General features: G+C 40.6%; 1 protein-coding gene across 1 annotated transcript in view; it reads left to right on the forward strand.

Annotated features, from left to right (window-relative positions):
* LOC136882174 (aldehyde dehydrogenase 1A1-like) overlaps window positions 1–12,065 on the forward strand; it is a 66,915-nt gene that overhangs the window by 25,040 nt on the left and 29,810 nt on the right. Inside the window, exon 4 of the mRNA XM_067154725.2 lies at window positions 3,684–3,849. Within this exon, the coding sequence (XP_067010826.2) occupies window positions 3,684–3,849 (166 nt within the window). The remainder of the gene's footprint in view (window positions 1–3,683; window positions 3,850–12,065) is intronic.

Here is a 12,065-nt window from a genome sequence, read left to right on the forward strand (position 1 = left end):
CGTCACCGCTAGAGACCCTATATAAGCGAGTGGGCCAGGAGAGAATGCAGTCAGTCGTCCAACGGCTAGCTACACCTTACTTCAGAAGCACAGAAGATGTTCTGTATAAGCAGCTTACTGAACAGGTGGACTGAAGCTAGCTCATGACGTTTCTACCTCTAGACTCGCTGACATCTCTCCAAACTTTACATTCTCAAATCTTCACTTGTGTGCAGCGGAACGTTGTCCTGATGAAAGATGACCCTTTTCCTTGCCAAACCTGGCCTTGTTTCGCGTATTTTTTCCTGTAGTTGGTCTAGGATGTTTGCATAGTATTGCCCCGTAATTGTTTGGCCATTAGGAAGATAATCTATCAGCAGAATGCCTTTTGCATCCCAAAAAACTGAGGCCATGACCTTTCTGGCCGAACGCACTGCCTTTGCTTTCTTTGGTGGTGGTGAATCAGCATGTTTCCACTGCTTTGACTGCTGTTTTGTCTCTGGGGTATGGTAGTGGCCCCAAGTTTCATCTGTAGTCACAAACCAGCGCAAAAAATGTTGTTGGTTGGACTGAAAACGGACCAGACTTTGTTCGGACATTTCCAATGTGGTGCGTTTATTGTCCAATGTCAAGAGCCGCGGCACCCATCTTGCGGATAATTTTTCATACCCAATTCTTCGGTTAAAATATAATATACCCATTCAGGGAGACATCCCTACAGCTTCAGCAATCTCCTGCACTTTCAGTCGATGACCCTCCATGACCATTTTATGCACTTTTGGGATAAATTCTGGGGTCGTAACACTTTTTGGCCATACACTACGTGGATCATCATCCAAGCTCTCCTGACCAAATTTAAACTCGCTGGTCCACTTGGCAACAGTTGAAAATGAAGGAGCAGAGTCCCCCAGTGTGTTCTGAAAGTCAGCTTGAATTTTCTTTGCTTTCATACCTTTCTTTACAAAGTATTTAATCACTGCTCGAATCTCAGTTTTTTCCATTGTCACAAATCACTACGCGGGAACAACAACAAAGAGTCATCGCTACCACAATCCTGCAGCTAGAGCACTGACGCGCCACATGTACACTCACAAAGGATGTGTGATTATTGCGCGGGAACCTTGTGGCTCTAGCACTGACATCTAGCGGTGATTCCAAGAACTTTTCAAACTGTCCTCGAATGTGCAAGGTGATATACTTGAGAACAGAGTGCTGTCAGGAGGGGGGTGTCATAATCGAGAAGGGAGGAGGATGCTTTGGACTTGACTCAAAATTTCTGATGGACGGGTGGGATTACTGATAACCCACTTCAAAGGTTGGCACCTCTGCTTATAGAGTCCATCTTCTAACTTCATATTTTGATAATACGTACATTTACAATAATTTCAGTCTCCAGAGAGATTGTGTTATTGTCTTGAACAGGGCCTTTTCCCCCACCTTCCATTTGGTTTCGTAGACAAGTTTCTTCTGCTGGAAGAAAACCTACTTCAGTCCCATATCAATTCTCAAGTGAAGATCTCTTTCAAGTGGGACCTCTCATTCTGTGCAAACAAATGTATAGATAAAAGTTATCAAATAACATTCTGCTTGTCACCGTTCAGAAGATTGGCTGTCTTGATCGTTGAGTTACTAGAGCTGATTGGCCTTTGGAGTATTTAATTATGTAAAGGATTTGTAAGAAATTGATAAAAATTATAGCCAGTATCATCATACAGGGTGTCTAAAAAGTACAGTGAATGACAACCTGTGGTATAACTGCATGCCTGTGCATGCGAGTCATCTCTAAAAGCGTCCGGCTCCATGGCTAAATGGTTAGCGTGCTGGCCCTTGGTCACAAGGGGTCCCGGGTTCGATTCCTGGCAGGGTCAGGAATTTTAACCTTAATTGGTTAATTTCGCTGGCACGGGGGCTGGGTGTATGTGTCGTCTTCATCATCATTTCATCCTCATCACGATGCACAGGTCACCTACGGGTGTCAAATTGAAAGACCTGCATCTGGCGAGCCGAACTTGTCCACGGACACTCCCGGCACTAAAAGCCATACACCATTTCATTTCATCTCTAAAAGCGCCACCTAGTGTTGAACACATAGAGTTGAAGCAGGTTAGTGTGCTGCGGCCAGTCAAACATAGTGCGTGTGAAAACTTGTTTCGTAGTGCAACGCATAGTTTAGTTACAAATTGGGCAAAATGGTAATACACAGGCATGCGATGTTGGTGCAAGTACAGGGTCTCTATTATAAACCCAGACCGTTCAGCGGCGTTTCTACTCTGCGAGACCTAAGCAGCTGTACGGGAAGTGCACGTATAGCTCTTTACCTTGCAAGGAGGGTGCACAAGTGCGACCTAGCATCAATCATTGCAACACCGTATTTTCGCATGTAAAAATTATTTTAAGTACGAGTCGCCTCAGTGCATTTGTTCAGCAATTTCCTGATGAAGTGCCACCTTATTGTAAATAAATTTGAAACTACTGGCTCATGCGCACACATGAACAGTTTTAACAGAGGAAAAGCTAGGTGACATTGGTGCGAATCTCGAACGGTCACCGAATTAATCGCACACAAAATAAGCACAACTAGGGGTTTCGGTTTCTTCTGCACACACAGCTACAAAGCTGTTACACGTCAAACTGTACAGGTTTACACGGATCCATTGTTTAAAACCTGCTGATCCAGCCACAAGAGTGAGATATTGTGAGTGCTATCTTGCATTGCTGAATGATCGTTTATTCGATCCACAGCTTGTGTTCTGTTTGGATGAGGCCTGGTTTCATCTTAATGGTCATATGAACCATCATAACTCTCACTATTGGTGTGCAGAAAATTGTAACTGTGTTTATGAAGTCCCTCATTATGAACAGTGACACTTATAGCATCTTTTATAGGGTAAGATTTCATATGAGACTGGATACACGCTCAAAGCAGGATGGCTGCACGTGACTTATATCGGTCTGAGGCAGCTGCGGTAGTACAAAGTACAAACACTGTGCGCTCAGTCTGGGTTTATAAGACAGACCCTACACATGCAGGAGAAGCCGTAAGTAGAAAATGTTTCTATGGCTGCTTCAAATGCTTTTGTAATGGCCTGGAAACGATTCATGATCCTCAACATACGTTCTGTTGCATACACTTGCACCAACATCGCAGCGCCTCTATCACTATTTTTCCCAATTCGTAACAAAACTATGCATTGCACGGTGATATGAGTCTTCTCACGCACTAGCTTCAACGGCCCCAGCAGACTAACTTGTTTCAGCTCAAAGTTTTCAAAGCTATGAGGAGCTTCTAGAGATGTCTCAATATTCACAAGCGCATGTAAGGGACGTTACCACATGTAGTCACAGCGATATTTGTCAATTCCCTACACTTTTTAGATCCTCCTTTTATTTTGAATTCTAAGAATGAATTAGAAATAACTTGTTAAGTTTTTTGAAGGGACTAGCTCTTTCCCCCTATGGCAGGATGGCCATTGAGGGAGAGTTGCAGAATCCCTGCTTCCAAAAGAGCTTCACCTGTGGTTCAGCCTATGGAGCCTCTACTGTGAACCAGTGGCCTCTTTACTGTCTTTATGACATGGAAAGCATTTTAGTCAGTAGTGATCAGTTTCATAATGTCAGACAAAAACTTAAAAGTACTGACTGGCTGAACATTTTTAACTTCCCTCAACACCAACATTGTATGTTCAACTACTTTTCTTGTCCAGCTGGCAGACCTCATAGATCGAGACGCGGAGTACCTCGGCAGTTTGGAGACTCTGGACAATGGGATGCCCATCAAGTTTTCTACTTTCTTCGCACACATGGCTGCGGACATTATGCGGTATTATGCTGGCTGGGCTGATAAGATCCATGGTCATACCATCCCAACAGGTGAGAAAGTTTTCTCTCTCTTCTTCGACATTCACAGAATCAGAACATTTTTTCCCTGTTCATCTTTAATGTAAGTTATGGAAAAAGAAGTAAAATGGGGAAATATGGTTAAAGAAAAGTCTTTAATGTCATTGTTCAACTGGAGTTGGTCATTAACAACAATGTCCTGGATGGCTACGAAAATATAACAACTTTGTACGGACAATTGTGTAATTAGTAGAGCTAGGAATTTTAGGTGCTAAATTATGGTTAAAATGGTGCACAAAAGGTGCTTTAATGTAGTTGAAAAAGGTAAAAATTTTAAATGTAAATATTCATACAAACATCACCAAAACCAATTTTACGTCATATAAAAGGACACAAAATTCAGTGATCATGTATTTAAAAATCTGTTTAAAACAAGTCCTAGAACACAATGATATTAAAATCACTTGTCCAGAAAACTCTCAAAACAGATAATATTTAACATTTCAGTGAGGATGCATCTCCGGTCACTTTTACATAGGAAAGGAATGTTCAGCGTCATCAGACACAGGTGGTGCATATTTTATTTGCAGTCGATATTAAACGCCTGTTTGTTGCAACATCCTTAATGTCAGAGTTTTTGGCTAAGCTCTGTTCTAGTGCCTACTTTGCAGTACCATCCATTGCTTCCTTCACGTCCATCATAACAGCCAATTTGAGAAATTTCATATAGCCTCCTTATTCTTCACATGTTTTACCCTAGCTACATACTGCGTACCATGATTACATTGGTGTGTTTTTTTTTTTTTTTTTTTTTTGCTCGCATAAATTGTTATTAATATATTGCAAACATTGCACCTCAAAACTGACCCGTCACTCTGAATACCGTCAGCACTAAACCGTTTAACACTATCACGTATTTTCTCAGTGTTCATTTTCTGTTTCAGCATACTTGATACTGATACTACAGTAATAGCAAATATCATAGTATTAACGCATTCACGCCCACCACCTGAGCGGGCTATTTAAATGCCTGGCCCAGCTATACCAGCTATTAGTAGCACACCACCGAACTCGATAGCTGCATTCGCTTAAGTGCGGCCAGTATCCAGTATTCGGGAGATTGTAGGTTCGAACCCCACTGTCAGCAGCCCTGAAAATGGTTTTCTGTGGTTTCCCATTTTCACACCAGGCAAATGCTGGGGCTGTACCTTAATTAAGGCCACGGCTGCTTCCTTCCCACTCCTAGCCCTTTCCTGACCCATTGTCGCCGTAAGACCTATCTGTGTCGGTGCAACGTAAAACAACTAGCTAGTAGTACACCAAACAACAATGAATTATTTTCACAATAAGTTCTAAACTAAAGATATGGAAACAAAATTTGACATGTACCTTAAAGAAGTTCTCTAGTATCTGTGGAAGGTGTGGTAGCTTATGTTGCACCTTTTCAAGTACTCTTCTTTCTGTCACATGTCCAGGAGAATCTTCTTTACTGTCATCACTGTCACTATCACTTAGTTCAGGAATTAGTTCATTACACGAGTCTTCATTGAGTAGGATGTTGCAGTTTTGTCAACTCTTATATTGTTCTTAAGCACCACGATTTCACTTCAGAATGTGACTGTACACACGCTTGTGCAATCACAAACAAACTACGCACCTAGCTTTACCAGTACTAGCCTTCGTTCAGAAACAGAATAAAAATGCACCTGAAGGGAAAATCTCAAAGGCCGTGTGGTTTCTGGTGAGTAGAAGCATTCATAATGGTATTACCCTCATCTCTCTCACACATATTTGTAACAAAAATAAACCACAGCTGCATAAGAACAGCTGCGATACTTTTTTTTTTTTTTTTTTTTTGCTAGTTGCTTTACATCGCACCAACACAGATAGGTCTTATGGCGACGATGGGACAGGAACGGGCTAGGAGTGGGAAGGAAGGGGCCGTGGCCTTAATTAAGGTACAGCCCAAGCATTTGCCTGCTGTGAAAATGGGAAACCACGGAAAACCATTTTCAGGGCTGCAGACAGTAGGGTTCGAACCCACTATCTTCTGAATACTGGATACTGGCCGCACTTGAGCGACTGCAGCTATCGAGCTCGGTGGATCCGGTTCAGAGCATGGACATGCGCTACAGGCAATAACTCGGATGTGGCCGTGAATGTGTTAAGGCATTTGCTAATAGGACAGTGGCAGACACAACACACAGTCAAAGCATATTCTGAACCGTCACCTATGTAATAACAAGGCTGGCAGGAAAAGCAGCTGACGAAGTGTGGCAGGCTAAGAGTTCAACAATCACCAGGTTCGTACTTAAGCTCCTGATTTATGCAGTATAGGGAGCCTACGATTCTAGCGACAAACTGAGGAACTACATAGAACCAAGGTTTACAGATGAAATGTTTGGCTTTTCTTGTTTAATTTCTCTAGGAATAAAATGAGGCAAAGGAACCAAAACAGTATTATACAAGTGGAAAAAGGTGCTTACATTAAGAAAAGGTGCAACTAAAACACAGTCAGGGGTGCCATAATATATCAGCTTCATTGTCCGTTGAAGAGGGGAACTCTATCAACCTACTTTCTTTAATTTCAAAATTTCATCCATAGCATGACATGCCTCAACAAGGATCCTGAAAGCTAGTATTTATCAGCAACATCATACACCAAGAATGAACCTGTTAAACAAGCTACAGAACCTCAGTCGATTACGTTCCCCGCAAAATTGCGGCCCAACAAAGCACCTTGATTGTATATGCACAACGGTTGGTCTCAGTGCCGACATGCTGCACAGACGTTTGAACTTGACACCGAAACCTCAGTGATCCTCCATTCTATAGGAACTGTGTTTTCAACCTCTGTCATACAATTTTTGGAGTGTGTGGCATTCAAGGGATTCCAGCAAGCCAAAGCCCTTTATTGTACCATATGTATATATGTATCTTGTTTGACATAATGTTGGCAACAGTACAGATTTTTGAATGGAACTCAGAGTCTAAGCCCCATACTGTACCATATGTATATATCTTGATAGTAGTATTATATTAGAACAAGGCATTCTTGTTTAATTAGTTTTTAGTAATGTTTTACGTACAATCACTATTAAGCAGGTTCACCAACAGCTGATGATGACCTTTTTACAGGTCGAAACCGGTACTGTTTTAATGTAGATAACCTTAAACAGTTTGTAATAAAGTATTGAATAGGTGGAAATCTCTTTCTTCAAACTTGCATTCAGTCAGGGGTGTTCATTTTATGTTTTCTTTGCAAGACAAGCTAATTTGGGCATTTTAATAACAAAAAAGAATTAAGGTGCAGTACCTAAAATTTTTAGCTCTAGTAATTTGCCAGTGTTGTAACAAATGGTCTGTCATTATTGTAACTTTATAACAGGCATTTGCTTTTGCAGATGACGTACAGCTGGAACTACCAGTTTAAGGCGTTTGGCCTCAAAATCAGTCCCACTAAGGGAGTTGACCATACGATTAAGGGTGCGCTCCTGTAAGTTTGCGTTAAGGAGATAGTGGGTTCAAACCACACTGTCGGCATGGTTTTTCATGGTTTCTGATTTTTTACACCAGGCAAATGCTGGGGGGTTGGTTAAGACCATGGCCACTTCATTCCCGCTCCTAAACCTTTCCTGTCCTATCGTTGCCATAAGACCTATCCATGTCGGTGTGACGTAAAGCACATTGTAAGAAAAAAAAAAATCCTTCCTACAAAAACAGTAGCATGAAAGTGAGCAGGCAAGGGGGACAGGAGGATGGAAAGAAATTAGAAGAAGTTGATAATTTCCAATACCTTGGCAGCATTGTAACTTAAGACAGCCAAACTCGGCTGAAATTACCAACGGGGTTCAGAAAGGAGCCCATTTTTATCACAAAGTCAGGAACCTCCTTTATGACAGTGAAGTCCCTTTTATATCTAAGACACAACTGTATCGGATCTGCTTCACAACAGTAACAACTTGGAATAATAGCAGACTCCAGGCCAGTGCTTCAGAAAACAATAATATAATTATTTCTTTAAATGGAATAATAATAATAATAATTTCGTGTAGCTATTTCTAGCCGATTGCAGCCGTTGTAAGGCAGACCCTGAGTTGAGGGTGGGCGACATCTGCCATGTGTATGTAACTGTGTGTTATTGTGGTGGAGGATAGTGTTATGTGTGGTGTGTGAGTTGCAGGGATGTTGGGGACAGCACAAATACCCATCCCCCGAGCGACTGGAATTAACCAATGGAGGTTGAAATCCCTGACCCGGTCAGGAATCGAACCCTCTGAACCAAAGACCAGTACGCTGACGAGTCGGACTTTAAATGGAATGTGCATGCACTACAGATCATTCCATGAGAAAAGAGATTGCTCTTATGGACATACAAGGAGTGAAGACATCCGTAATTCTTCGTGATTAAGGAATATTATAGTGGACTTAATACTGTATCATGAAAAGAAAAGGATAAGGCATGTTTTTGTCTGTGAGTTATTAACATAATTACTGATCATATTCTCTATTTCATAAATATATTCACAGGAAGGAAGCGGAATGGCTGGAACAACCATAGCTTTGTTTCCTTCCTTCATTTTATTTCTGAAATTCTTTCCGTGATCCATGTCTCTGTATCAATCAATCAATACTGATCTGCATTTAGGGCAGTTGCCCAGGTGGCAGATTCCCTATTTGTTGTTTTCCTAGCCTTTTCTTAAATGATAGCAAAGAAATTGGAAATTTATTGAACATCTCCCTTGGTAAGTTATTCCAATCCCTAACTCCCCTTCCTATAAATGAATATTTGCCCCAATTTGTCCTCTTGAATTCCAACTTCATCTTCATATTGTGATCTTTCCTACTTTTAAAGACACCACTCAAACTTATTTGTCTACTAATGTCTTTCCACGCCATCTCTCTGCTGACAGCTCGGAACATACCAGTGTTCCGATAATGAACAGCATGTGTATTGCCTCGCTGATCTGTGAGTGAGCCACTCAGCACTGTCTGCTGTGACTCAGCTACATCGTGTGCCGAGAGTTCGCCATTACTGCTGTTCAATTCACCTGGACAGTTGAATGAATCAATAGACTGCTTTGAATCATACACTCAGTAACCAACATTACTCCCCATCACATGAACCATGAGCCACCACTGTGGCCTACCAAGGGGCTGCTGTTCAGCCCAAGTTGTGTGGTCGGCCCACCAAGTCCTCTCGGCTGTTATTCTTAGCTTTCTAGACCAAGCCCATCTTGCAGTCAGATAGCTTCTGAATTGCCGGACTGAGTGGCTCAGTTGGTTGAGGCGCTGGCTTTCTGACCCTAACGTGGAAGGTTCGATGTTGGCTCAGTCCAGTGGTATTTGAAGGTGCTCATATAAGTCAGCCTCATGTTGGTAGACTTACTGGCATGTAAAAGAACTCATGCGGGACTAAATTCTGACACCTCGGCGTCTCTGGAAACCAAAAAGTAGATAGTGGGACGAAAAGCCAATAACATCATCATTACCATCATCATCATCATCATCATCATCTGAACTGTAATCACCTAGGCTGGGTGTACCTCGAACCAGCCCTCGGATCAAGGTAAAAATCCTCACCTGGCCAGGAATCAAACCCAGGGCTCTAGGTAAGAGGCAGGCATGCTGCACCTACACCACAGCGCTGGATAATACTCCTGCAGTTGCCAGTGGGTCAATATTGACTTCTGTCAGATCCTTTGGGGTGTCTACTAACCAGCGTACTTTGGTTTGTAAGGCTCCATTGATGAAGAGGAAGATTTTCTTTGATGATATAGATTTTGATTCCCATAGGGAACTTGAAATAATTGTCTCGAATGAAATTTGGGCCAATGTACTGTAATTCAGAGTGTTTCTGTATTATACTTTATAGTTCAGTTCTTATGAGTTTCAACTTTACATTTGTGCGCTGCCTTTTAGCGGAGGCTAACTGAATTAATAAACAGCCAATCATAGGCAGCCAATCGCTCCGATAGAGCATGTTAGATTCTAGTTAGATTCTATATCCTTGTGCTATCAGCTGTGTGTTGTATTGTGCTCAGTTCTCTTCGCAGTCTTTGTCAGTTCACTCGGTCATTCTTGACAAAGCACCAACATTGACGGCTAGAAATAATAAGTTGATTGAGTGGTTGAAAATACACAATATGCCTTAGATAGTAACAAAATAGCAGCTGGAATGTTCATAGATCTTGCAAAGGCATTTGACACAGTTAACCATATCCTACTACTTAATAAACTAGCAAATGCAGGAATTAGAGGAATAGTCTTTGAGTGGTTTAAAAATTACTTAACTGATAGGAAGCAATATGTTAATATCAATGAAACTAAAGGGCCCATCTACAATGTTAAACTTGGTGTCCCACAAGGATTAGTGCTGGGACCATTACTGTTTTTAATATTTATTAATACTCGCTTGTTGTTTTAAGGGGCCTAACATCGAAGGTCATCGGCCCAATATACTGGTAAGATATTCCTGTTTGCAGATGATATATTTATATTTTATGACAGCAGTTGCGAACAAACGATTATGGAGTATATGCAAAAAAATCTGGACATACTAACATCATGGCTGAACAAAAATAACCCAGTTATAAGCACCTCAAAAACAAAATACATGATATTTCATAAACCAACACAATTTGTCAATACCTGTAATGTAGTAAAAATTGGCAATGAGCCCATTGAAAGAGTAAAGAAGTTTTCATATTTAGGCCTGGCCTTAGACAATAACTTAAGTTGGAAAGAGCATATCTTAAATGTAAAGAAAAAAAATTATTAGTGTAATTGGAGTACCTACTAAAAAGATTGAAAGACTATGGAATAAACAACCAACACTTAAGAAACATATATACCTCCCTCATACATTCACACCTTATGTACATCAATATAATATGGGAAAATTGTACACAGGAAGATATAAAGGGACTAGAATTACTTCAAAAGAGAGCTTTAGAAATTTTGTATGGATATGATTTGCTAAACCCATCTGTGAAAGTTTTTCAGGAAACAAACATATTACCAGTACAATGCCAGATTAAATACTCTCAAGCTTTATTTATGTTCAGGTATAAAAATAATATGATTTCTGTTAATACAGAACTACGATACAGCAAAGACATTCACACCCATAACACAAATATGGTGTTAAAAGCATTTCTTATTCAGCAAGCACAGCCTTTAACAATCTACCTCCCAAATTAAAACAAATCAATACGTTGTACAGATTTAAGAAAGAAGTACGCAGGTACTTCCTTGAACAGTATGTTGGAGAATAAATCGATAACCACTGTGTACCTATTTTTCCACCTAAGTTTAGTTTACTTTTAATATCTTTTTTCCATGTAAAATAATGATATTATGATGTAAATCAATAATTGTAAAATATTCCTTGTTACATATGTAGACCTATGCCTTATCTGTTAACTGAAACTAAAAGCTGCCAAGCTGTTATTGTAAAGGGCAGTCCCTCCTTGAGCCACTAGCTCACTGGGACATTCTGTGACCAATTAAAAAAAAAAAAAAAAAAATTAATTTTGGTTCGCGATTACATGAGGAAAGGGAGATCTCGTGCATCTTCTGAAACAAAACAAGCCCTAGTACCCAGTTTACGTGGTGGATGAAATAGCCAAGAGGCACGAGCATAGCTTAGTTTGCCCTCCACCATACCGTTGCAATTTTAACGCCATAGAACTGATTAGGGCCCAAGTGAAGGAATGTGCAACTGCGAATAACAGACTCTTCACACCTTCGGAAGTTGGAAGCCGCAGGTTGTGTAAGCGCGAAAGACTGCAGCAAAGTTATGAGACACAATCCGAGATAAGTGAAGCTTGGGAGAAGGAAGGTATCGCAGACGATTATGTTAAAGACGTTATTATCTCGTTAGGATCAAGGGAGGTTGAAACCTCAACACTGAGCATTGATCTATTTTTATCTTATAATCTTGTCCCGAATATGATATGTGTAACTGTTAATCTTATGTCAGTTATTGATGTTGCTACAAAGAATAATTGATTCTGGACTTACATTCAAGTGTATACATTTCCGTTTGTGTTGTGTGTTGGGAATCAGCTGTTTGTACTCGTAACAATTTGGCACCAATGTCTGACTTCCGGTTAACTGTCAAGTTGAAACTCATAGAAACAGAACTATATATTGCATACTGTTGTATAGAACGTGTTCTTTTTTATGCTTGCATGTTGCAACGTTCTGATGTGAATAAAGTAAAGATTACTGTTCTTCTTCTTCTT

Source organism: Anabrus simplex, chromosome 10, assembly GCF_040414725.1.
Source record: "Anabrus simplex isolate iqAnaSimp1 chromosome 10, ASM4041472v1, whole genome shotgun sequence".
NCBI lineage: Eukaryota > Metazoa > Arthropoda > Insecta > Orthoptera > Tettigoniidae > Anabrus > Anabrus simplex.